Source organism: Crocodylus siamensis, chromosome 10 (assembly GCF_052110815.1).
Source record: "Crocodylus siamensis isolate JL-2025a chromosome 10, ASM5211081v1, whole genome shotgun sequence".
Taxonomy (NCBI): Eukaryota; Metazoa; Chordata; order Crocodylia; family Crocodylidae; genus Crocodylus; species Crocodylus siamensis.
Genome location: NC_143404.1, coordinates 50,018,283 through 50,045,542, shown reverse-complemented (window position 1 = coordinate 50,045,542; position 27,260 = coordinate 50,018,283). Strand labels below are relative to the sequence as shown.

Below are 27,260 nucleotides of genomic sequence, written 5' to 3'. Positions count from 1 at the left end.
CGACATCTGATTCCCTTCCCCTCTGGGTCCTCAGCGCTTCCCCAACTATCCTCCTTAGCTTGTTGAAGTCAGCCCTCCTAAAGTCTAGGGCTGTTGCCTTGCTGCAGCCCTTTGCCACCTTACGCTGGATGGTGAATTCCAGCAAGCGATGATCACTGTCTCCCAGGTGGCCCATCACCCGCAGCCCCCTCACCAGGTCATCACCCGTGGCCAGCACTAGGTCCAACAAGGCGTCTCCCCTGGTGGGACTGTGCACCTCCTGGGTTAGATGGAGGTCCTGCAGTCTGGCTAAGAACCGACGTGAGCGATCAGACTTGGCTGACTGCTCCTCCCAGCAGATGTCTGGGAAGTTCAGGTCCCCCATGATGACCACATCCTTAGCCCTCACTGCCTCTGTAAGCTGACCTAAGAATTCCAGGTCGAGCTCTTCTCCCTGGTTGGGAGGTCTATAGTAGACTCCCACCGTTAAGTCTCTCTCCCCTGGACTGCCTTTTACTCTAACCCAGAGCACCTCAGAGTGCCCCCCCTCTACCCCCATGCTAATTAACGAGGAAGTATATTCCTCCTTGATGTAGAGTGCTACTCCTCCACCTTTCCTTCCTATCCTGTCCTTCCTGTATAGCCTATAGCCCTTGACACTCACCGCCCAGTCATGCGATGAGTCCCACCACGTTTCTGTGATCCCTACTATGTCAGGGCTGGTGACAGCTAGGAGGAGGGCGAGTTCCTCCTGCTTCTTCCCCATACTTCGAGCATTCGTGTAGAGGCATTTGAGGCCTTCAGCGGTTGTGCCCACTGACCCCCTAGTCTCAGCAATGCCCCGTCCCCCATCGCTTACCTGTTTCTCCCTTTTGACCATTGGTCTGGGCTCGCTGGCTGTTGCTGGGCCTGGTATCTCATCGTCTCCTCCGCCCTCATCTTCCCCCTCCCCCGACGAGCCTAGTTTAAAGCCCGCCGAAGGAGGTTCACCAACCTGGAAGAGAACACACGCTTACCTTCTATCTCCTTCCCCTGTTCTGATACCTGCTTCTATTATGCAATTGAAATCCCTCACTATTATCCACAGTTTCCCTCCAACCATGTAAACTGCTAGCTTTCTAAGCAGATCCTTCTTCCCCTCCTGCTCTGGTGGTGCATCTATGTTAAAAACTTTTAATTTTGCTCCCCTGACTGATAGTATCATTTGTTGCAGTCTACCACTGTTGATATCTTCCATCTGCTTTGCTTTCACTTCTGGATTTTTTGAATAGTATTGCTACTCCAGCTGCTTTGTTTTCATTTGTCCCTGACCACCAGGACAGTCTTCATCTCCACGTTTTTCTCAAAGCACTTATAATCCCTTTCCCCTGGTATCCTGTTTGTCTTTAACATCTGCAAGCAGCTATTATGCTCTTATCTTTTCTCATCGTCTCCTTGGTAGTATGCTCCTGACATTAATAGATACTACAATCAGTACCATTGTGCTTGTTTTAACAAGAGTGCACCTGCCCCCTTTTAAAGTTTGCTGGCGCTGCTGCTCACCTTGGTTGACTCCTCTCCCTCACCCACTCTCATGCCTGTCCCTTTTGCAAGCTGTCTGAATGGCTTGCATTCCAGAAGCCTTACATTTTCTTACTTCCTGCCTCTAGCTTGCCAGTCTGGGTTGGAGCCCAGTGGAGTTAATGGTGGGTAGCTGCTCTCTGACTGATTCCCCTTGTTTTCAGGTTTTTTCCCTGATTTGTTCTTTCCCAGTGTTTTCTTCTTTTACTGCCCCTAACTCCCAGGCTATTTCATTTGTTTGACCTCTTCTGCTTGTTTGGTTTCTTCTCCCCCATCTCCATGTCTGGGCTCTTTCCTGTTCCCCCCACTTATCCACCATTTCTACTTTAACCTTCTCCCTTCTCTTCTCCCTTACTGTCCATTTCTGATTCACACTGTTCCTGAGGTGGGTCTGACCTCCCTTGCGTAGACTTTGGGACAGCTGCAGAGTAGGTGTTTCTTCTTCCCGTGGCTAGTGCATTTTAGGCACTCTGCAGCTTTGTGCCCCTTCTCTTCACATCTGTAACACACCATGAAGGGACAGTGTATAGACAGGTACCCCTCCTTGTTGTATTTGCTACATTGCTTTGGTTCCTCATAGTATATTATTATAAAACCCCAGTGGGGCCCCTGTTGGATCACAGACAGGAAGTGCTATACCCCACCTAGGCTCCTCTTGTTTGCCATCAATACAACTCGTGCACTCCATGACCCCATCCAAATACTGTATTAGTCTCGCACCTTCTCTGCATGAATTACTCTTTGCACATGCAATCCCATTCAGCTTTTTGTGTCTTCTGCCTGTAATAAATCTGTTTACATTCGTACTATAATCACTGATTTCCTTGAATTTTTCCCTGTTATATACTGTCCCTCTTAATGCCTCCTTCCCATGTTTTTCTGCATGGTTCTTCCAAAAAATTTCATACCCTTCACTATTCCAGTAAGTAAACTCCCAAGTTCTTCTGTTTTAAAAAGCAGTCAGGCTGGTGAGATGTTCTGTCTACACCTCCAATATCTTAAGCAGTACTTTTTCTATGAACTCATCTGTTTATCATCGATCCCATCTGTATCCCATCACTGATTGATATTGCTTTTTTTCACAGTCTCTGATACTCCCTGACATTTTTCATGTCTTCCTGTTATGCTGCTCCCGGTGGGCCGGCTTTCCATTGTTCTCCTGCCTCTTTCTTCCTCTTGCCTGATGTACCTTCTTCTGCTGTTCCTGCTCTGTTTCCCAGTCTCCTCTGCTTCTGTCTTTCCTCTGGCCTTGTTCCTTTCTCCATCACCTTTGCCGTTGCCTCTGTCATTGTTGCTGCCTCCACTGTTGCTGCCATCTTGTTCATTGTCTTTCTTCTCTGCTTCTCCATCTTTGTCCACTCTATATCTGTCTCTAGACTTTCTTTTCTGTTCTTCATTTCACTTTCCACCTCCTGGTTACTTGCTACCACAGCCATTGTTTTGAGCTTCAGGTTTACCTCCTCTGCTCCTTACACTCTGAGGCTCCATTGATCCCTTTCCCTTTCAGCTGATCACTTCATGGGAACCTAACACCACAAAGCTAGGTTAGTGTTGCCCATCTGATGGAAACTTTTATTTTAACAACCAAAAAAAAAAATGGGTGGGTGTTCTCTCTGCTGGGAACTAGCACCAGGTCTGGAGGTACTGCAGTACTGGGAGGACCAGAGCCAGCCCTGACACCCTCTTCTTGGCCGCATCCAGATCAGTGTGGCCATGCAGGATGTGGCGCTGCAAGCACGTTTGCAACACCAGATACTGCATGTTCCGTTGTTCTCCACACTGCAAGGGAGCAGAACAGAGGTTGTTTATTTTTCTTACCCCTGGATATCCTGTGGAGAAAAAAAGCAGAGCGGCCCACACGGGCAGCGTGTGCTGCCCAAAGCCAAAACCCTGGCCAGTTGGAGCCACACTACGCTGTTGACCAGGCTTCATGTGGTAGGATTGCTGCTGCTACAGACCTGGGAAGCACCAGGACAGGCTGCTGGCCCCAGCCTTCCCTACCTCACCTGGGGTAACTTGCTGCACAGCAGCATGTGCATGCCACACGCCTTCCCTGGGGACAACTAGCAGGGGTACAAGGTGCACTGCTGCTGGTTGTCCCCAGGGAGCCAATGTCCATGCACATCTGGATGTGGCCCTTGGTATGGTAAACACAGTCCCCCTAACCACCAATTCTTTTCCAAGTCATGATAAGCTCTTACATGGCATTAATTTTTACTTCCTGTTTACTCCCACAGCTAAGCTATGCCTTTTTTCCCCATTGGTGAAGAAACACAAATCATTAACAGTCTTAAATGGCTGGCAAACATCACCAAATGAGACTCCAAATAGTTCACCCACAATCCCTCTCGTTCCCTCTCTCACCTTGGTACATACGATTAGTGCAGCCACATCCTCCATGAAGTAGAGTGGGATTGGGTTGCCTTGTGCCTTATCTGCATTTAAATTTTTGGAGGATCCTGGGACTTGTGACAAGAACACTCAGTTCCAGTAGTGAGGGGGTTAATTAGCACATGGATCCTTTGGGTGGGTATCTGGAGTACACACCCATACTAAGCAATGCTGAGCTGCGGGGTTACCTTGGCTTGAAGTGCTGTTGACGCTGGTGTGGCCCAACTATGTGGGTATTCACATAAATCATGAGCCTTTGACTTTGGACTAATATCGTGCATAGTTTGTATTGCATATAAGTCAGTGTCAGTCAGGAGGGTGTGGGAGAAGGGGCTGCCCTCGCCGCCTTGGCTGCTCCCCTTCTCCAGCTGTGAGGACCACTGGGGAACAAGCATTTTATTTTTAGTAAGGTTGAATTTTTTTACTGTTTTTGTGGGTTTCACGGACAATGCCCTATTTCACGGTTTCTGTAAAATCTATGAAATCGCGAATTAAGTAGGTGTCTAATTATGAGACACTAGGCAGGTGAATATTTAGGGTAGAGATGATGCTCAAATCAGTTTTCCCTTTTGGAGATAAACACCTAGGGAGGAACTGTCACATTGTGGAAATAAATTCATGGCTGCAAAGGTGGTGCCAGCAAGAAGGTTTTTGGTACTTCAGTAATAGATTGATGTTCCTGAAAACAGGATTGCAGTGCAGGGATGGAATCTATTTGATGAAGATTAGGAAGAGCATTTTTTAATGTTGTCTGTCTAACCTGGTGAGGAGGGTTTTAAATTAGGACCTATGAAGAATGGTCACAGATCCACAGGTGATGTATGTGTTTAATATTGAAGAATAAGAACAAGAAGAGAATCTTCCTTCTGGAAAAGGGAAAGGAAACCATAAAAGGGCTAAAAAGTTATGGAAGAAAAAAAGTAAGACAGTCTGCACAATATCTTCAGTGCCTCTACATCAACTCAAAGTCTTAGTATGTTTAAAAATAAAGGATTTTAGCATTACAGAGATGATGATATAACTCTCATCATTGCAATATCATTGTCAAGTAGTGTACCATGTTTCAGAAGGACAGGTCTTAAAGATAAAGGGAGTGGCATTGAACTTATGTCAAGAGTATATGCTTTTTTTAAAGCTGAAGAGGAAATGAGCAGCCGATATTTGAATATATTTTCTGGATGATGATAAAGGGAGCAAGAAAAAATATTGAAGTGATAACACACACAACTTGGAAGAGGTGGTATGCAAGGCATTCACAGAACAAAAATAGCTAAAATGTATGAGCTAGTGCTACAGAAGGATTATTACTTGTCTGATACCTTCTGGAAGGAAAAATATGGCAAAACGTGAAATGGACCAGCAAGCTTTTAACTGGAGAGAGCAACTTGTTTTTGGAAAATTGAGAAAGCAACTGGTGGGTTATCTGTTTTGGATCTGGTTTTGACCAATAGAAACAAACCGCTTGTGTATATCAGAGTGGCTTGAAACTTAGTAGGAAGTGATCATTCAGTGATCAGATTCATATTCCTAAGGAAAGGAGTGGTCGAGAACAGCAGAACAAGACTTTTTCCCCCCCCAAAAGGCAGATTTTAGCTAACTCCAACCTAGTAAGGGCCTAGAAATAAAGAAATTAAAAGAAAAAGGTAATCAAGAGCGCTGGTAGATCCTAACGTATGTAATTTTGAATGAAGTCTTGATTAGCCACATTAATACAAACATAAGAGGAAGAATGCCATTCGTAGGAAGAACGTGTCAGAACTTTGGGCAAATTTGAATGATTTTAAATTGGCAGTGCTTGACAGAGTTCATCAAGCAACTAACTTAAAGCAATCTCCAAGCCAGTGGTAAAGTCATGTGTAATGGGTGAGGTCCTGTATGACTGGAAAACTGATAATATAGAGCCCATTTTTGAAAAGAAACTAGAATAATAAAGATCTATGGAATTAGAGCCCAGCGAGCCTGACCCAGTACCTGGGAAGTTGCTAGAGCAGATGGTAGAAGACACTGATGATCACTAGTAGTCGACATATAAAGTCCTTTGAAGAAAAGGAGACCAAGGAGGTGTGTGATAACAGTTCTTAAATATGTGAAAGACTGTCATATAGAGAAGATGATAAAATATTGTTCTTTGCCACTGAGGGCAGGAGATGAGACAGTTCAAATTACAGCAAAGCAGATTTAGATTAAATCTTGCGGGAAGCTTCATAACTAACAGTACTGGAACAAACTACGTAGGGAAGTTGTGGATTCACTTTCATTTGGAGGTTTTCAAGAACAGGTTGGATAGATGTCTAATCTAGGATAGTTTGATGCTAACAAATCCTGTATCTGAACAGGGGTTTAGATCAGATGATGAATCCTGTGATTCTAGAATTAAGCACTGGAATAGATCAGCACAGGTTTTAGAATCGATTTTTTTTTTTTTTTTTTTTTTTTTAAGAGCAAGGTAGACAAGTATCTGTCAGGAATGGTTTAGGTACAGTTGATTCTGTGTTGGGATAGCAGGATAGAATAGATGAATTCCTGAAGTTCTTTCCAACCCTGTGAAAGGTTAAAGAGCTTATTCATAGATGATGGACAGCAAAATTCTTCCAGGCCGATGCTGCTGAAAACACCTTAAATGTGAGATCCTGGGGTACTAATGTTAAGGGTGATAGCCTTGTTACAGCATTTCACTGAGTTGGTAAACAAGCAACATACTTGAGGGTAGATATTGGGAAATTACTTTGAAGTACTGAAGAGTAAAGAACCTCTTCATGCATGTGATCCAGGAATACAAACGCTTTAATAACAGGGTGGAAAGGTGTTTGTGCAGTGTGCTTTTTTGCTTGTCATTCATTTCAGATTCCATGCTCCACAGCATGTGAAACAAACTGGTAAGCATTTGGAAATATAGTCAAGAAAGAGTAACATAGCAAATAGAAAGATGGCTTCAGTTCATGCAAATCTTTATGTTAAGGATGCACATGAAGATCATAAAAGTTCAGGATTGGAAGTTGTAGATCTTATATATGTGAATTCTGATTAGAGTAGTCAAAAAAGAACTTTAGCTAGTCTGCCATTTTCAAGGCTATTGGTAATTAAACTGTTTAAGTTATATGGTGCTTGTCTGTAGGATGGCTAGGTTTTTGGTTTCAATTATGAATGTTTAGCTATAGGTGACACGAATGTTTAGCTATAGGTGACACAATAATAAAGAGTACGGCGTGTACTGTCAAGCTTGGATCTATACCCAAATGTTTTGCTGGCCCTCAATATTGTACTGTGTTAACTATGTTCAAATGAATGTGTATGTGTTTATTTTCTGAGCTTTTTCTTTAGAAACATGAGGTTTTTCTTTAACTGAGTTAAAACATCAGAACTCTATTTATATAATGCTCCTCACTCCTCAGTCCTACAAGTACAATTTTTCTTTTCTAAGTTAACAATTTTAATATATTCTAGTTTCAGTAGAGAGATATCAACAGGCAAAAGTCCATTATAAAAGAAAATAGACCTTGGGGTGCAGCTTAATTTCTAATGCTACTACAGTGCTACAAAAATATGCATTATTCAGTGAAATAAAGAATTTATACTTCATAAATGTATCTAGCAGTACTTTCTATGTGCTACCTAAATTATACATAACATATTTTCATTTTTAGGAAGTTAAGTAACTATTACAGACATTTCATTTTTCCCAAAATTTCTTCCCCCCTTCCCTTCCCCCCCCCGCCAAAAAAAAACAACCAACCAAAAAACCCCAAACCTGTTTTTCCATGCCCTCAAAATTTTTGGAAATTTTACATCTCTAGTACAGCCTGGTGTTAAGAAGTTTGCATAATGATGTATCTGCAGTAAATCCTGTTGTATGCAGTGTTTTCACTGTTGAAGTTGTGGAACTTATTTTCTGCAATATTTTAATATAGCATTCAAAAGATAATTGTCTTAGTAAAAAGAAAATAATTTCTCGGCAGTCATGGGCAGGTATTGAAAGGACAGTGCCCAAGTCGGTAACATTTTCCAGAAGTGTGAAAGACATGAAACAAACATTTGCATCCTTTCAAGGGCATGGTCAGCTAAAGCCAACAGCTCTAATTTGGCTGCTCAAGCATGCTTAGAATGCTGTCAGGATGACAGTTGTTGAGGAGAAGGCTTCTGTGCGCTAGTGCACAATTCTCAGCTGCTCTGTCCAGGAACATATGTGAAATCCTAAAGTTACACATATTAACCCATGGCATTTGCAGTTGCTGATGTGCCTTATTTCTGTGAGGTTTATAGTCTGCAACAAAGTATGCACACAGCACTTGTGTGGCCTGAATATGTTTGCTAGAAGAGTGCAAGAGTATACAATATTGTTCTGAATTCTGAAGCCAACTGTGTTAGGAATCCCAATTTATTGTGTATAAGGGTTCCTCATCTCAGTAAATTATTTGTGGGTAAAATGTTGTGTAATAGTTATGTAATACAGTAGAGAACATCAAAAGGAAACATTCAGCCAGTATTTTGAAGGTAGGATATAAAATAAAAAAGCATTAACATAGATTTATATTAAAAAGGAATTGATCAAATTAAATCCAGCAACCATGTCCACACTGGAAATACTAAAAATGTAAACCATTTTACTCTCAAGCTTTGAGGTGTTTCAGCAAACCAGCTCTAGTTTATATATAGTACTGTAATTAGTTTCTAAAATTATATGAAGGGACATGAATGTTCTGAAGTTCTGCGGCTGCTGAATTTAATGTAAAATTCAACTCTTGTGACAGAATTGTGCTCCAGAATTTCAGCTTATATTGTGAAAATAAAATTTTTCATGCTTGTGAAAAGAAGTTTGAAAATGTGAACAGCATGTAATATGTTGGTGATATCCTCTTGAGTTTGAGGCAGCTTGAAATAATAGCTCTGGAAGGTGTGACCTGCCACAGTTGCCATAATGGAGTAGCTTGGGACCCTAAAGATGACAACTTGTGGCATATTGAAAATGTGGGAACAGCATAAAACCCTCTAAATAATATAGGTATGTTGTACTGATTGTATTATTCATTGTCCATTTAATTAAATAATCTTCTTTTTTTAAACATCTGAAACTGCCACAGAGTCTAGAGATAGAATAGAGGTCTAGCTTGCCATGGAATATGCTGAGCCTTAATTGCCAGATGATTGCCCAGTTCAGGACTGCAGGCAAAATAAAACAAGATTGTATTCCCTAGAGGAGAAAAAGAATATGAATGTAACAGCTGAGGGGGAAGCTAATAAATTTGAAAATCTGTTATTTGTGTAGACTCCCATCTGTTTCACTTTTTTTTTCTTCTTTTTTTAACTGTAAACAATAACTAAAAATAGTTACTTTAAGTGAACCTTGTAGAAACCTATCACCTTCCTCATAGAAAAGTTGTATGTGATTTGTAAGCTAAAAAGCTAATAGGCTGGCTTGAAACAAAGCGGCCAGAGGTGGTAGGAGAGGCAAGACAAACATAGCATGCAAAGCTAAAGGCACACAATAATAAGGAAAAATGTTTTTTGGTAAATGTTGATAGGTGCTAAGAAATGCCCTTCAGAAAGGGTTTGAATGAGGTCAGAGGTAGTAGCTTTGCCAGCTTGTTTGTGGAATGTCCTATGAAATAGCAAGGAGGAAGAAGCGCCCAGACAGTTTTAAGAAAAATGCATAACCTGAGCCTTGTTTTTTAAATAATAAATAACTTGGTGTTACATACCTGCCACATTTCACTTTGTTAGTCTCTATAGTGGTAACTAGTAGAATATCAATCGCATCCAGTGTACACTGGAGAATATTATTGTTACATGCAAGTGACTTTAAACTTCTACATGGCACTGGAAGTTTGCTTATTTGTTCTACAGAACACCAAACCCTCTGTAATAGAGATGGATCAATTGTTACTGTTAGTATGTTTATATAACAAAGTGCCCTATTTACTTTAATACAAGATGAGGGAAGCCCCTCATTAAATACATTGTCTGTCATTAAACTGCTGCCAGAAGCAGTATGTGCTCAGCAATGGAAGCCAATTATGAAGTTGATTAAATGCAGCCAACACTGAGCATGACTATACAGTACCCGACCCATTTAGTCACTGGGCATGACTATACAGTACCCTGGCGAGCCATACAAGGAAAGGCTGAGGGACCTGGGACTCTTTAGCCTGAAAGAGAGAAGGCTGAGAGGGGACCTGAGAGCAGCTGACTGCTACATCGGGGCATACATCAAGGGCTCAGTGAACAACTGTTCATGAGGGCACCCTTGGGGAAAACCAGGAGTAATGGCTACAAACTCCTTGGAAGACTGTTTCAGGCTCAACATTAGAAAAAACTTCTTTACAACCAGGGTGTCCAGACTGTGGAATAAGCTCCCTACCCTGGAAATCTTCAAGAGGAGACTGGACAATCACCTTGCTGGGGTCAACTGGTAGTTACCAGCTCCTGGACTTTTTAAATACGTCTGGTATGCTCCCCATTTCCTCAAAGTTGCAGCTGCGTAAAATTGGCAAATACTCAGTTATTGTCCATATCCCCACCAAGAAGAGCCCAGAGCAGCCCCCAGCTCCAGCCCACGGCAGCAGCCCATGCAGATGTGGGGGCACATGTGCCCCCCCCCCCCCCAATGTCCTCCCAGGGTGCATGCAGCAGCAGAATCCACCCGCACCCCCAGCTACGTCCTACACCCCACCCCTGCCCTGGCTAAGCAGTGCCTGCCCCTGCCCCACTTCCTCCCTCACTGCGGGGGCCTCAATCTGCCCCCTGTCATGCCCCTTCCCTCCCCACACCCCTTTCCCCACACCAAACTTACTAGCCCAACACTGGTTTCCAAGCCACCAGGCTGCACTCCTGGCCCTATTCATGCTGAAGCTGTGCGCATGCACGAGGCATTTATCAGCCACATTATTGGCCACATCAGGCAAAAAAAAGTTGATTGCCAATACTGTCAATTTTCCCTGTATTGGTGCTGATCTCATATGGGACTAATGCACCAGTGCGCGTCTAGCCCCATCCCTTCACATCTGTAGCACACTGTGAGGGGGGCAGTGGTGGACAGGTGCCCCACCTTTCTGCATTTGCTGCACTGTTTTGTTTGCCGGTGGGACATTATAAAACCCTGGTGTGTCCCAATCTGGATCACTGGGAGGTGCACCACCCAACCTGGGCTCCACTCATCTGCCTGTAACACTACTCATGCCTTCCAAGACTCTGTCCAAATACCATATTTGCCTCTTACTTTCTCTACCAACATTACCCTTTGGACATGCTTATCCATCCATCTCACTTTCTTGTACCTCTAATAAATCCATGTACATTTGAACTATAATAATTTATTCTCTTGAGTTTTGTCCTGTTGTGAACTTTATCCCTCTTAATTCCTCCTTCCACATTCCTCTGCCCAAAAGTGTATTTCTTCCAAAAGTACTTACACCCTTCTCCATCCCAGTAAGTCAATTCCCAAGTCTTTCTGTTCGAGACAGCAAACAGGCTGGTAAGATGCTCTACCTGCACCTCCAAAATCTTGAACAGCACCTTTTCCAGGAAATCATAATTGTTTATCATTGGTCCTGGGGATGGTTTTGTTCAATATCTTCATCAGTAACCTGGAAGATGGCATAGAGAACACCCTCAGCAAGTTTGCAAATGACACCAAGCTGGAGGAAGTAGTAGATACACTGGAGGGTAGGGCTAGGATTCAGTGTGACCTAGACCAGTTGAAGAACTGCAGCAAGGGAAGTTTAGGTTACATATTGGGAAGAATTTTTTCACTAGGAGAGCAGTAAAGCACTGGAACAGGTTACCCAGAGAGGTTGTTGACTCTGCATCCTTGGACGTTTTTAAGACCCAACCAGACGAACCTTTGGCTGGAATGATCTCGTTGGGCATGGTCCTGCTTTGAGCAGGGGGGTTGGACTAGATGACCACCTGAGATCCCTTCCAACCCTAATTTTCTATGATTCTAATCATCTGTCTCCCATCACCAGTTAAAGTTGCTTTCATCCACAGCCTCTGCTCTTCTTTAGCTTCGCTCAGTGCCTCTGCCGTATTTTCCTGCTGTACCACTCCGGGTGGGCCAGCCTGCCATCCTCTGCTACTTGCCCAATGTACCTTCTCCTGCTGCTTCTGCTCTGTCTCCCAGTCTCCTCTGCTCCTGACTTCTGGCATCATCACTCATTATTGCTGCCTCCACCACTGCTCCCATTGTCATCTTTTTCCATTTCCTTTCATTTTCACCTTCGTCTACTTTCCGTCTGCTTCCAGATCTTCATTTCTGTTCATTAGCTCATTTTCTACCTCGTACTTACTTGCCACCACTGCTGTTGTTTTTAGTTTCAGGTCTCTCCTTCACTCCTTTACACTCTGCTCTGCTGATCACTTTCTCTGGCTTTGAGGCGTAGAAAAGACTTTCAGTGCTGATGGGAACTTACCACAAGCATAGGTTAGTGCAGGGGTGAGCAAAATACAGCCTGCAGGCTGGGTCTGGCCTGCCAGGCAACTCCATCCAGTCTGCAGGTGCCCACAAATTAATTGTACCCCACCCAGCCTGCGTGCCTTGTTCCAATCCTGGTGTGCAGAAGGGCTCAGCCCAGCCAGCACACAGCTTCCGGGCGGGGCGGCTGCTGCCACTGCTGCAGCCCCCAGGGGACCTGCTCAGCTCCCCTGGCCTCCAGCAGCTCCACCTTGTCTCCCAGCTGCCGTGCCCCCTCCCCCCCCCCACACACACGCCCATGACACAGTTCCCACTGCCAGTGGTGGCAGCAGCAGCAGGTGGGGGCCCTTGGGGCACTGCCGCCTGGTGGCGCATAGCTCTATTGTGTGGCGTTTCCTACCACGCATGTGCAGCTCCTGGCACTTGCATGCCACTGGGAGAAGCCCTGCACACTGGAGTCGGGTGCTGCCACAGAAGCAGGGGCGGGGCTCCCCGCCACTTCTGGAAGAGTCCTGGCAGCTGCACGTGGCAGGGAAAGCAAGTGGCTCCATCACACACGGCTTTCCCTGGTCATGTGTGAGTGCTGGGAGTTGCACTTACATAGTGGGGGGCACTGCACAATAGAGGCGGGACAGCCTGTTTGTGCTCTTTGCCACCATCTCCAGTGCTGGCTGGAACCGCGTGCTGCCGGGCAGCAGCGCCCTGAGGGCCCCCACCTGCTGCTACTGCTGTTGCCATCAGCATCAGGAGCTGTGCACTTTAGGGGGAGAGTATGGAGTGGTCCCCACATCCTCCTTCATACCTACACGTTGCCCCCACAACCCCGTCACATACATACACACACCCTGCAACATACCCTATGCCCTGCTCGCACACAGCCACATCCCCTCACAAACCCTACACCCATACCCCACCATAGACACACACAGCCCAGCCATACCACGCACATGGCCCCCCACACACTCCCCCTACACACAATACAAGTGTAAGACTTTATATTTTACTTATTATGTAATCACCTCTCTATATATACTATGCAAACACAAGCCATGACAAAAACAATTTGTAATAAAATTAAAATATGGTATAGTAAATATTTGACTTTTAGTGTATGATTTTTTTTTTCTGGTTCAGGTGACAAGCTCCCTCCTCTCAAAAGGAGTACTTCTGGGGACAAGGGGAGGGGTTCCAGGGGCAAAGGTTAGGGGTTAGGGGTGGGGCTTCCAGTCCCAAGATGGCAACCAAGGGGTGGGACACCTGTCAAAGGGCAGGACTACCCTTGCAGCCTTTGACAGCTTACCTCCACTCATTTAGTGTCCCTCCAGCCAAAATAATTGCCCACCCTTGGATTACCCATCTAAAGGTAGATCTATGGTAGTGCTGATTTAGTGCAGCTTCCCTCAGCACTTAGGCTACTTGTAGACATGGGGGAAAAAAACCCAAAAACATGCGTTACGTGAAACTCAGTGCACTCCTATGCTGAGCCCAGCACATGCCTAGAAGAGGCAGTGCATTAGTTTGACCCGTTTCTGCAGCATCTGTATAGATCGGGCACTTTAGTGGGGCTTTTTTTGGCGCTTTTATCTAATAGTTGATTGAATTAGCTTTAGATAAAAGCACCAAAAAACCCTACTGTAGTTTCTAACCTATACGGACTTTTTTTAAATTTAAATTTGTATCTGAGGCCAAATTAGCCAAAACTATTCCAAATCCAAGAGTCCAGGACCATAAGTGGCCCTAGTACCAGGGAACATCCTCCACCCACACCTGAGGCTTCAGATGTTTCCAAAACCTTTGGTGGGCCATCCTACTTGCACGTCCAAGCCCAGAGGCTTGGGGTTCAGATGCCCCCAAGTTTTGCTTGCCCTTAGCCATAAGGCCCTTGGAGCAAGCAAGGGAGGAGACTCCCATTTCCATAAACTGGGTTTAAAGCCACCATACTTTGGTGGGTACTGAACCATGCCAAAGAGCAGTTTTCCTGTAGCATGGTTCAGGAAAACTGCCTTCTTGAACACAGAGACGTGATATTTCCCCTGCCAGGTTAAGAAGCCACTGTGCTTGATCTGAGCCTTCAAGACAGACACTGCAGAGCTTGGTCATTAGTGCTGTTGCTTACAATAAAGCAGTTTTTTGTGGCGGGTTTCATGTCTGCAAGCAGCTCAATTTTTTTCCCCCAAGTCGTGGTGAACCACTACATCTGGAACAGGCTTCCAAGGGAGGTGGTGCTCTCCCCTACCTTGGGGATCTTCAAGAGGAGACTGGACAAGCACCTGGCTGGGGTCATATGACCCCAGCACTTTTTCTTGCTACTGACAGGGTTTCAGACTCGATCCTTTGAGGTCCTTTCTGACCCTAGCATTTATGTATCTACATTGTATACATTTTGACTTCCTCTTCAGTACCACAGCTGACCTGCACCTTTCTTTCCCATTGTCAATGATTCCTGTTTCTTTATCAGCCTTAAATGGCTGGCAAACATCACTGTGTGGACCCTAAGCAGTTCACCCAGAATCCCTGTCACCCCCTGTCTCAGTCTGGCACATAAAATTAGTGTGTCCCCACCCTCCATGAAGTGTAGCCAAACCAGGTTTCCCTGTGCCTCATCTGCATATACGTTTTTAGAGCATCCCAGGATGCATGACAAGTACCCTTGGTTCCAGTCATATGGGGTGGGGCAGTGCGAGGGGGTACTTAATACACAGATCCTTTGTGGAGGGTATCTGGAATACACCACGTGCTGAGCTCTTGGGTCACCATGGCTTGAAATGCTGTTGATTCTGGTGGGACCGAGCCCAATGAGCTGTAATGGTAAATCATGAGCCTTTTGGCTTTGGACAGATACCACATGCAGTTTGTATTTTGTATATAAAGAGGAACTTAAAGGTCTGCACAAAAGTGTGCTAAAACTTTCAGCAGTTTCAAAAAAGGTAAAATGCTAGAAAAAAGACTTAATTCTGGATGAATTAAGTCTGTGGGTATTATATACAAATTATTTCAAGGTCACTTTTTTCAGAATTGATACTCACTTTCATGTGCTCAGGGAGAGCATGGTCTGATGATAAGGAGAAGGAGAAGGAGCTGCAGTGGGAAGAAGTTGGGAGTGCAGAGTGCAAAAGGGGTACTTGACCCCACAGGTTTATTTTCCCTGCTGTAACAGTGAGAGGGGGGACAGATTCAACGCAAACGTCCAATAATTAGATTTTATACCTGGAAAATTATAACAAATTTATGAGGTTTCCTTATATAGAACCTAATTGTTGGGGCATCATCTTATGATCAAAGTCATGTTATGTTCTATTAAATATGGTATATACATACAGCATCACTGCTTGGAGCTAAACTTGGTCCTGGCTGTATTTCAATAATCAAAGCATTCCAATCCATGTAAGTCATGCCTTTTAGTGGAGTACACTTATGAGCAGTAATTCTGAATTGATATTCTCTGCTTTTGAGTATATTTCTAGCTAGACATGTTCCAGTATTCATTGTTGTATTGAGCACATTAAGTTTTGAAATTTTAAAAAATCACATTGATATTAACGCAACAATTTTAATAGGCACAGAAATGCACTGTTGAGTTTTCTTACTTTGTTCATCAAAATACTAATTTGCAGCAATTCCTCCCCTTGGGTTTTAAAATGCTTTATAGGAGGAGTTTTCAGAAAATATTGTAAAGAACCGAAGAATCATCAGGGTTTTCAAACATTGGTTGAAATCTAAGGATGCAAATTTTCTTAGTCTTTCCTCAACATTTCTTCCTTTTTGCTTTAAAATGGAAACATTGCCTTAAGTGCACTGAAGTGTCATCTGCTTTTACTCTAACTTCTGTAAGTACTTCTGGTTCCTTTTACTGAAGTGCCATAGCACCTTTAACTTATTCTGCAGCTGTTTCTCAGTGTATTACAACAGATAGCCCTATACTTCCTGCAGCATTTGTAGAATGATAAGACTCATTATTTAATGGCAAAATCACATTTTATGCATAGTTCTTATATTGGGACTCAGCGTCTGAGTTGGTACTAGTATAACCTGTATTTAAACGGCAGGTTCCAAAGATGTTTGCTGTAGAGTTTTCTACACCTCACCTCTCTTTAGTAGTAAGCACTGTAATTGAATTAACATTGTGGAATTTGGTTCTTTACGTTATTTAACATTTCATGGGAGTGGATTTTTTGTGGCATTGTTTTGTGAGATGGCAGAAGTGGAATAGAAACTAACATAGTTATATAGCACCTTTTTTAGCTAAGGCTTTGAGTGTTTTACAGATACTAACCTCACAGCACCCCTGTGACGTGGTGGGGTTCGTCTCAGAAGTTACTGGAAGTTTTACAACATGATTTATCTAGTTTTACGGTATTGTGCTAAATGCCTCCATTTGAACTGGGAACTTGTGTTAAGTGCTGTAAAAACTCAAAGAGTCTCTCATCTGTGAAACTCAGTCTAAGAATTTCTCAACCCTGGTATATGTTAGAAAAGGCAATGTTTGCCTCTCTTCTATGGCTTACCAACTTAGCATCCACGCTTTTTCTTCTTCTTTAATTTCAGAAACGAGTGCCAGTGCAATGCAGTCAAAAAGAAGAAAATCCAAGTAAATTACTGCATGGAAACATGAGACTTGTAAATGAGTGTGAATTTTACCAATAGCAATTTTGAGCTGTGATTTTATTTTATTTTTTAATCTGTACAGTAAGTAATTTTAATATTATACTGTTCCCGGTAAATGCAAGGTGTTTGTCTAAAAGCAAACATATGGTTATAAAAAATGGGGTCATTGTAAAATCCTTTGGTTCTGCAAATTAAGTCCAGGATTAGCACACTAGATTGATATGTTGTAAGGAATGGTGGGGGGTGGGGGGGTGGAAATCAATTGTAAATTTATTTCTAAGCTTCCAGTTTTCATAAATGACTTAGATAACAGGGTTGTCATTTTTAGATATTAAAATGATGTATTGTGCTGTTGTTTTAAGTACTGTATGTGAATAGCAGTGAGAGGGTTATAAATAAACCCAATCTTGTTTGGAAATGTAAATAATTTTATTATATAGTAGATCTGATGTATTTGTTGTAGAAATGGACCAGTGAAACAAAAGTAAATTTAAGGGTTTGTATAATGTGGAATCCCTAATGCTCTAAATAAATGTTATTGTCCTACGACTTGGGCTGTATTATTATTAGCAGTACAAGCATCATACTGTGTACAGGGTGATTGAATGGATTATTTGAAGCTCTAGGCCTACAAGCTCCTTATATGGAGCTTTAAAAAGGAATTTGTTTAACCACAGAATAAATTAACTAATGCAGCTGTTCCTCCAAAATAAAATATTCTGCTTCTGTCACTAGCATTCGATATTTGTGGGGGAGCCCCAGAAGAAAGCTTTCCCCACATTGAAGTGTTCATCAAGAGGAAAATGCAGTGCTAAATGGTTTTGAGGATTTCTGAAATCTGGTTGTTTGAAAGGTTTATCTGAATAAACATGCACTCAGTGCTGACTTGCCCATGTGTACAAGAGAAACTAGGCGAGTACTTTTGTTGTGGGAAGACTCCCATGGTAAGGCATTGAGAAGCAAGTCTTCCTAAAATAGTTCATATTGGCAAAACTTAAACTTTGTAAAACAAAGTGGCAAGGGGGGATGCCTTTTTGTACAGAAAATATCAAGTGCTAGTTGGTCAGGACTTGTACCAGAAAGCTGAGCCTTCTGCACCTGGAAAATTCTGTGTCATTACAGAACAAGAGGTGTGTTACTGTTGTTCTAAAACTTTTATTCTTCCTGTAATAGCTAAAGTCAGTTTGTACTCTTGATTCTTTGGTTTTCTGTAGAAAGTTAGGTGGTGGACTCTTTGGAAAAACCGAGGCATGGCTACTGTACTGCCAACAGCAGGCAGTTTGGCTTTAAGAAATTTCATCCAAACCCTGAAGCCGTGGTCCGTACTTAAACTATTTACAAACTATGATGTAAACCTAAGCTATTTTAATATTTAGTTTATTTTGCTTCTGCAGTTAAACTAGTCCTGGGCCTTCTTCTAGTGAAGTCAATGCCAAAACTCCAAGTGATGTTCTTGGGACCAGGCCCAGTAAGAACTCCACATAGCACACTCATTTTCCGTAAAATCTTAGTGTGGATAGGAACTCTGGGCATATTTAAAGTTTGTTTTAAATTATCTGTCACTTTCTTTGTAAGTGAAAAGTCCTGGGTTGATATTTGTGAAGACTAAGCTTTCCCCCTTTCCTCTCCTCCCCCCCCCCCGACTTGTGCAGGTTGTGTAATGGCAGTGCACTGTTCTTCAGACTGGGTGCGTCTGTATGTGTAGACTAATTTACTGCACACTAAAGCATCACCCTCTACACGTGTGTCAATTGAGCCAGTGTAGACTAATTTACAGCACTGTCTGATAGTCCCATCAGACACAGGTACTATCCAATGGCAAAGGAAATTACTGCACTTAAATGCACATGTAGACAGTGACATCAGGATTAGTTTACTCTGGCTTAAATTGTGCCAGGGTTTATTCAGTCACATTAATTACACATGTAGACACGGCCACTGCTTACCTGACTCTTAAGGACCCAGACAGGTATGTGGAGAGTAGTGATTCATAAACAGGGTGCCATGGCACCCTATCAAGGGTGCCGCAGGCTGCCACACAATGATAGCACTGTTACAAATCTAGAGTCTCAAAAACATTCTGATCTGTTGTGCTCTGAGTTGTTTGCAACAGAAGAACTGGTCTTGTTTTTTCTGTATTCAAAAACGAAGTGAAAACTAAGAGCCAGTGTTTTCTGAGGGGTGCCTGGAGCCTTAAAAATATTGAAACTGGGGCAGCCTAGTGACAGAGGATGCAGAAAAGGCTGAAGTACGCAGTGCCTTTTTCACTTTAATCTTCACAGGCAAGGTCAGCTCCTGTACTGTGCTGTCAGGTGCAGTAGTTGGAGGAGGGGGTGAGCAGCCAACAGCTGCGAAAGAACAGGCTAGGGACTATTTAGAAAATCTGGACATATCCAGGTCCATGAGGCTGGACAGGGTGCACCTGAGAGTGCTGAGGGAGTTGGCTGATGTGATTGCAGAGCCTCTGGCCACCATTTTTGAAAACTCATGGCAATCGGGAAAGTAGGGCTATGCAAAGCTTTGGGTGTTGATTCAATTCAGAGGAGATTCGGCCTGATTCAGTGGCTGAATCTCCAAATTCGAACTGAATCAGGGGACCAATAAAAAGATTTGAATCAATTCGAAGCTCTCTGAATCTTTGAAAATAGATTCAGAGCTTCAGTGATTTGGACAATCCCCAGTGGCTGCAGCACAGAGCTGCAGCTGGACTCAGAAGAGCTGGTAAGTAGGGGTGAGAGAGAATGGATGGAGGAGGGGGGACATTGTTTAAACATTTGCAATGTGTTCATGGACAGCCTGCTCCCCCAGTCCCCTCTAACCCCCCCCCCACTCCCCCAGCACCCCCGTGGCTGCCCTGCCCACCCCAGCTCCTGGTGCTTTAAAAAAAAGCCCCTACTCACTGGGTGCTGCTCAGCAGGGGGGCAATCCCTGCTGCCCCCCACTGCCCCATGCTGCATGGGGAGCTCTGCCACGAGCCCCCCAGTCCCCTCCCTTGTTCCCCTGGCCCCCCCATGGCTGCCTCACCCACCCCAGCTCCAGCCCTTTAAGAAAAAAAAAAGAAGAGAAAAACCATGGGACTCACCACTCCTGCAGCGACCTCGGGGGTTTGGGGGCTCATGTAGAGCACCCCATGCAGCATGGGGCATTGGGGGGCAGTGGGGATCACCCCCGCACCAGGCAGGAATGGTGAGCGTGGGATTTTTGGGGGTATTTTTCTCAAAAGGCGGGAGCTGGGGCAGGCAGGGCAGCCATGGGGGGGACTGGTGGAGCAGGGGAGGGGTCGGGGGCTCATGCAGTGGGGGGCAGCAGGGATCACCCCTCATCCGGCAGCCCCCGGTGAGCTGAAGCTTTTTTTTCTTTATAGTGCTGGGAGCTGGGGTGGGCAGGACTGCCATTGCCGGGCTGGGAGAGTGGGCGGGGGATGGGCCTGGCCTGGGCGATTTCGGAGATTCGGCCTAATTGATTCAGGACAGTGATTCGAATCACCAAATCAAATCACTATCCCCTGAATCAGCCAAATCCAAATCTGAAGCGAATACTAGCCACTTTGTACAGGCCTGCAGGAGAGAGCCTGGATGATTGGAAAAGGGCAAATGTATAGTGCCCATATTTAGGAAAAGGAAAAGGAGGATCCAGGGAACTACAGGCTGGTCAGCCTCACCTTAGTCCCTGGAAAAATCATGGAGCAAATCCTCAAAGAATCCATTTTTAAGTACTTGAAGCAAAGGTGGTGATTAGGAACCGTCATCATGGATTCACCAAGGGCAAGTCAAACCTGACGAACTTGACTGCCTTCTATTATGAAATGACTGGCTCTGTGGATACAGGGAGACCAGTGGATATTGGTATATCTTGATTTTAGCAAGGCTTTTGATACAGTCTCTCACAACATTCTTGCAGGCAAGCTAAGGGCTGGATGAACGGACTGTAAGATGGATAGAAAACTGGCTGAAGCATCAGGCTCAGAGGGTAGTAGTCAATGGCTTCATGAATGCCGTGTGCCCCCGGAGGCTGTGGGGGTGTGGCGACCACCCACAGGCAGTGGCGGCAACATGCCGGTGGCAAGCGGGGAGCTCCCATAGGCAGCCGCAGCAGTTTTTGGTGGCAGAGGGAAGGGGTGACGAATGCTGACCAGCGGTTGGCAACTACCCACAGATGCTGGCAGTGGTGGCCAGCGGCGATCAGGGACTGCCTGCAGACGCCGGCAGCAGCGAAGGGGGGAGGAGAGGGTGAGTGGCGACTGGCCACAGGTGCTGCCCACAGTGTCAGTGGCACTTTTTGCAGGGGGTGCACTGCCAAGCTCAGGTTGTGCACATGCATCCCCTACGTGTCGTCAGAGAATGGCTTGATATCTAGTTGGCAGCTGGTATCAAGTGGAGTGCCTCACAGGCTGGTCCTGGGGCCAGTTTTGTTCAGTATCTTCTTCATCAACAACCTGGAAGATGGCACAGAGTGCACCCTCAGCACGTTTGCAGATGACACCAAGATGCGGGGAGTAGTAGATACAGATTCAGAGTGACCTAGACAAATCGGAGGATTTGGCCAAAAGAAATCTCATGTAGTTCAACAAGGTCAAGTACAAAGTTCTGCACTTAGGATGAAACAGCCCCATGCACCAGTACAGGTTGGGGGCTGATTGCTTGGGCAGCAGCTCTGTGGAAAAGGACCTTGGGGTTAGAGTAGACAATAAGTTGAATATGAGCCAACAGTGTGTCCTTGTTGCCAAGATGGCTAATGGTATACTGGACTGCATTGGTGGTAGGAGTGTTGCCGGAGGTCAAGTGAAGTGATTATTCCCCTCTATTCAGCACTGGAGAGGCCACATCTGGAGTACTGTGTTCAGTTTTGGACAAATTGGACAGAGTCCAGCCAGGGGCAACAAAAATGGTGAGTGTGCTGAGGCGCATGACTTTTGAAGAGAGGCTAAGGGAACTGGGCTTAAATTTAGTTTAGAGAAGAGAAGAGAAGAGAAAACTAAGAGGGGATTTAATAGAAGGCTTCAACTACCTGAAGTGAGGTTTGAAAGACAGTGGAGCTAGAGTTTTCTCAGTGGTGGCAGATGACAAAACAAAGAGTGATGGATTCAAGTTGCAGCAAGGGAAGCTTAGGTTAGATATTTTCTCACTAGGAGGGTAGTAAAGCACTCCAGATTACCCAGAGGGGTTGTAGAGTCTCCATCCTTGGAGGTTTTTAAGACCCAGCTGGACAAAGCCCTGGCTGGGATGATCTAGTTAGGGCTGGTTCTGCTTTGAGCAGGGGGTTGAACTAGATGACCTTCTGAGGTGCCTTCCAACCCTAATTTTCTATGATTCTATGAAGCCACTGGTTTGTGTGGTGTTTTGGGGGGCAGAGATACTGCAAAACTTTGGTTTGTATAGGTTGGTTCCTGTTGGGCACTTGCATTCAGTGGAAATTGTTTGCTCCCCCAGGGCTGCCCCTTTGATCAGTCAGCGTAGGATGGCTATCTGTTTCTGGGAGAAGAAATACAGTATTAGTCCTGTCTTTGAGGCCTCCAGTAAACCGTGAGGTTTTGTTCGTGCATGGAAATTACCTGTATAATTGTATATCAGTATAACTGTCCATGTGGATACCATCTTTCTGAAATAAGGGTGTTTCCCTCCCTGGTTTAACATAAGTCTTTTTGGAAGTAGTATAAGCTGTCTTGGAAAAGTGCATGCAGTTTTTTCTCTGGGGCATGGGGGGCAATCTCTCCTTCAAAAATTGTTAAATGCTAATAAAGTTTCCCTGTAAACAAACCACAACTGTTACAAGGTGCAACCAAGAATTATATTCCTTAATGGAGTAGTGAATGCCTTCCAGTTAGTCTCAAGTTTATTCCTTTATACTCACTGGTATTTCTCTGCTTGCTCTCCATCCTGTCCTCTCTCTCATTTTCTGCTTCTCCTTTCTTCTGTGTTTTTCCCAAGCAGTATTATTTGTTTCTTTACTCCTATGCCACTGGTGGAGAGTTGCCTTCCTACCACTGAGTGTAGTCATCTTTTCTTGAGACCTTGCCTTGCTCAGTCATCTTCTGTAAATAGGTATAATGTAAAGCTTTGCTAAAGTTAAAGCCCAAAAATATTTCTGGCTTGGAAGTAAAAAGCTACTCCAGCTCTGGAAAGTAACAAAAGTCTGTCTAGTATTTTCTTGTTCACTTTTTTTTGTTTTGTTTAAGGGTAATAATACCTACCAAGCTCCAGGAAAGTCATTAGCAGTATGGCTGTTAAGATCATCTGCCATTGTACACAAGACAAGTACATGCTGTACCAAGAATCACATTGAGCTGAAGTTTATTTTATCTTGTTTTCACTGACTTTTTATTCTAGAAGGGGAACTGTACTTTTGTGCTAGAAGGGTACCCAACCAAACTTTGCATTTGTCAGGGATGGGACTGTGATGCTTGTTTCAGGCTTGTCACACTGAAATCTTGTGTATAATATCCATGCTGAAATAAAAAACAACATTGCTGCCTTCCTCATTGGGGAACTGCTTAACAATCTTCAGGTAACAAACAGATTAAAGTAACACAAAAATGCTGAATTGAAGACATCAATCAGTTGGTCCTTTCAAGGTTTTTTTTAAAAATCTAGGCTTCATCTTGGACTTGTACTCCCTTGACAATACATTCCTGGAGTTGTGGACATAACATGATTTACTATTATCTGGTTCTTTATATGCTTTCCCAGAACAGACAAGACTAAGTAGGCTTTAAATATATTTTTATTTCTGTGTTCTTTCCTTTTTATATTAGATTTTTTTTCAGTCAAAGGACAGCATTACAATCTAACAACCAAAACCATATTACATACACACAGGCACACCACGTAACATGTTCCAGGCAGTCATATCCTTCAGTCCATGAGCACATTGCAAATGTTTAAACAATGTCCTACAAGAAATAGACTCCCTCTTTCTACTAGGCTTACTTACATTGCTTTAACATGTAACACACAACAAGGATTTTTTTGTTAGCTTTGTTTTGAACTAGGTTTCAGTTCTACAGTATAAGTGATGTAGAAAATGTGGGGCTCTTGTCTACTCAAAACCCCTATTTTAAATGCTGTTCTGCTATTGTAAGGCATACAATAGATTCTGACATGTAAATCAACTCCTTGACAGAATGGAGCTGATAAGCTCCTAGTGATTCTGTATCTGCTTGATCTTTTGGGGTTTATTGTTCCTAGAATATTTGTATTCTAAACAAGCCAACTACACACAAACATGCCATTTGCTATTATTCAGAGTGGTGGTGTGAAGGAAAGGGGAAAGAGGTGAGCAAACCAGAAAATAGTTCTCAAACTCATTTTTAAAAGGTTTTTAAGGCAACCCTTTCAAACCAAATAGCACTTTTTCTTTAGAAAGAAAAAAATGGATATTCAACACACAGTCTATTTTGGCAAAGTGCTGGTGGTAATTATGTCTTCTTACTATGATGTTTTTGCTCACAAAGTGGTGAGAAATCAGGTTTTAAGCTGGGGTTTTCAAAGGATACCTAAATCTTGTAGATACAAAATATTGGGATGTGGGGGCCTGATTCTGTCTGGCTCCTTTGAAAATCCCAGCACGAGATTTTTTTTTCCAGAACAGTGTACATATGCAGGATTTTTAAATTAAATTCCCAGTTCTCTTTTGCATAGGACTTTAACTCTAGTTCCCTAATTTTTTCAAGTTCTGCAGCTGTTTTAAAAAGATACTAAACCATGCAAAATGGTGAAAGGCACATACACAATCAATACAGTATGAGGAGGTATAATGCATATAGATGAGTATAACAAGTGGAATACCTAGTTGTGGGGATTGATATATACAAATAAAATATTGCAACACTCAAATGCTACATTATAGTTATGGTACAGTAGAAAAGACATTACAATGTTTCTATTACAGTATGAACTGTTCCCTAATCTCCAGAGCTGCAAAAGCTATTTTTAAATAACAAAACTGAGAACAAAAGTTGTTTGCAGTAAGAATTATGTTTAAAATAGTTTGTCAGTTTTGCACCTCAGTTTGTAGGCAAGGTGAATGTGGAAAGTCAAAGATGCTTTAGGTTTCTTCTCTTGTAAGACCAGTTTTCAATTTACGTGTTGTTGGGGAGGAGGGGTTTCCTCCACTTACAAAGAGTAAGATCTCCCACCCCACATAGGTGGGAAGTGACATACTGCTCAGTTGCAAGCAGGGGGAGTGTTGCCATTGGCTTCAAAGGAGATAGGTTTTCATTCAGTCTCTGAAGACTTGCCATGATGGAAGACTGAGCAGTGGCAATAGCAGTTATTATAACAGTAATTCAAAGCAGGTGCCTACTGAAAGAAGGGTTGCTAGTTGTAGACACAAGGACAGAGAGGCAACATCTGCTGAATTGTATCAGTGAAATGAACATGTCCTAGGTGTCTACCAGACCAGGCCTACTATTGGGGATTCTGTTTTTGACCAAGTGTACAGCCTTAATGTTTCATCAGGTGATAGATAACTGGCATCCTGTTTCTCCTTGTAAACAGTGGATTAAAGATGGTAAGAACTTGAAACTGTACTTGTTTACTAAGCAAAGAGGGTACATGGCATACTAAGAATCATCTTGGGTATCAAATGGAACTGTTTATTCTTTCACAGTCATCTTTTTAAGGAAAATTCATTAATTCCATGAACCAACTCTTTCAAAAAAGTTTTTACTTCTGCCCCAGAGCAGGGCACAAAAACTCAGAGGCAACATTAGGCCTTTGGCCCTTATTTTTGATAATCAAGATTGCGATAACCTTTTGTTATAAGCTGAAGAAGCAGTCAGATGCTGCATGCTCCAAGTTCCAGGTTGCTTTCTCTTGGCAGAGCAAAAGGAAGAGGCAATATCCTCTTAAATTGGGCAAGTTCACAATTCTCACACAAAGGAAAACACAAGTGATATAATAGAGACACCAAAGCCTTTCCCACCAATTCTTTAATCTTCTCTATTTTATGCCTGTTAATAAAATTCCTTTCACTTCAGCAGAATAAGAGCCTGGACTATGGGTCACCAAAACTATTCAAAAGTGGCTGCACCTTTGGCAGCTCAAAAAATCCTAAAGAACAGGTCCAAAGGAATGGACGGAGGAGAATATACCCAATTTGTCCTTGTCTGTCTCTTCCCTGTGGCTCCAGAACCAGTTCTAAACACAGAATGGAATTGGTTTCACTTCTCTTCCAATTGGTCAAGGCTGACATGAAATGAAGCCTTGTTTGTGACATTGTTTTTTGTATAATAATCTGTCTTCTACAGGGACCAGTGATGCACCTGAACCTCAAGTAAATATTATGGTGTGCCTTACCTTGCTCTTATTTTGGGATCAAATTGGCTGGAGTAACTCCAGTGAGGTCACTGGAATTAAAAATGGTGAAAAGGAGAACTGGGTTTATACTGTCCCTAAAGACATGTTTTTGTTTGTTTAAGTGTTCCTTGGAGATAGAAGCACTGTAATGACCCCCAATACCTACACAGCTAATAATTATTAATCTACTGATTACAAACATTTAAAGATAAGAGGGAGAGGCTGAATAGAAGATGGGGATGAATCATCAGTTGGTAGTAGTGACATAATACTATTTTCCATTACTGTTCTATGCCAAAAAGCAAGCTTGCATTCTGAACTGGGAATGGGTGCACTAACCGGACACACATGGTGTCTTCTGTTACAAACCAGGAGCAAACAAGCTGCATTTCAAGTCCAGGGTAGGAGGGAAAGGGGTGACCCTTTTTTCTGTTGTAGTGTGGTGCTTATGAAAATGTTAAGAATCATTCTCTGGCACAGATCCTGTTTTTTAGCTACATTCTATAGTAGCCAGATTTCATTTTGAATAATACAAATAGCTGTAATATCTTTTTAAGTGACTTCTTCAATAACTGAAAAGCACAGATCTTCTCCATTTCCAGGGTATTTTTGTTAAAGGGGATGCCTTCCACAGCACTCACATCCTCTCCCAGTGAACAATTCTCATCACCCTTTAAATGCAAGAGGAACCTGGCCAAAATGCAGTATAGAGATCCTGTTGTATCTAATGAATATTAACCTGGTGCCATAGCTGTAGTCTAGAGCTCAGTGGCTGTAATGTCCCTGGCCTTTTTTTGAATTCACCGCATGGAGCAAGATCAACTCTCTAAGCTGCATTAGAAAGTGTGCTACTCACAGTGTGGTGGAATACATACTTTCAAGTGGGCCCCAGCATGTGTTTTAAAATAAAAGGGTGGTATTGCCTCTGGTTTTGTATTGGATGTTGAATGGCTGATTCTGCCCCTACTGAAGAAAACTTACTTCAAGGGGCCAAGGCACAGGCCTGTAAGCAACACTGCATT

General features: G+C 43.4%; 1 protein-coding gene across 9 annotated transcripts in view; it reads left to right on the top strand.

Moving 5' to 3' along the window:
• NCOA6 (nuclear receptor coactivator 6) overlaps positions 1–17,488 on the top strand; it is a 92,044-nt gene extending 74,556 nt beyond the window's left edge. For all 9 annotated transcript variants that reach the window (XM_090064704.1, XM_090064697.1, XM_090064700.1 and 6 more), the window contains one exon: positions 16,883–17,488. In XM_090064704.1, coding sequence (XP_089920830.1) covers positions 16,883–16,929 — 47 coding nt within the window. In that variant the 3' untranslated portion in view covers positions 16,930–17,488. The remainder of the gene's footprint in view (positions 1–16,882) is intronic.
• Positions 17,489–27,260: the final 9,772 nt, after the last annotated feature.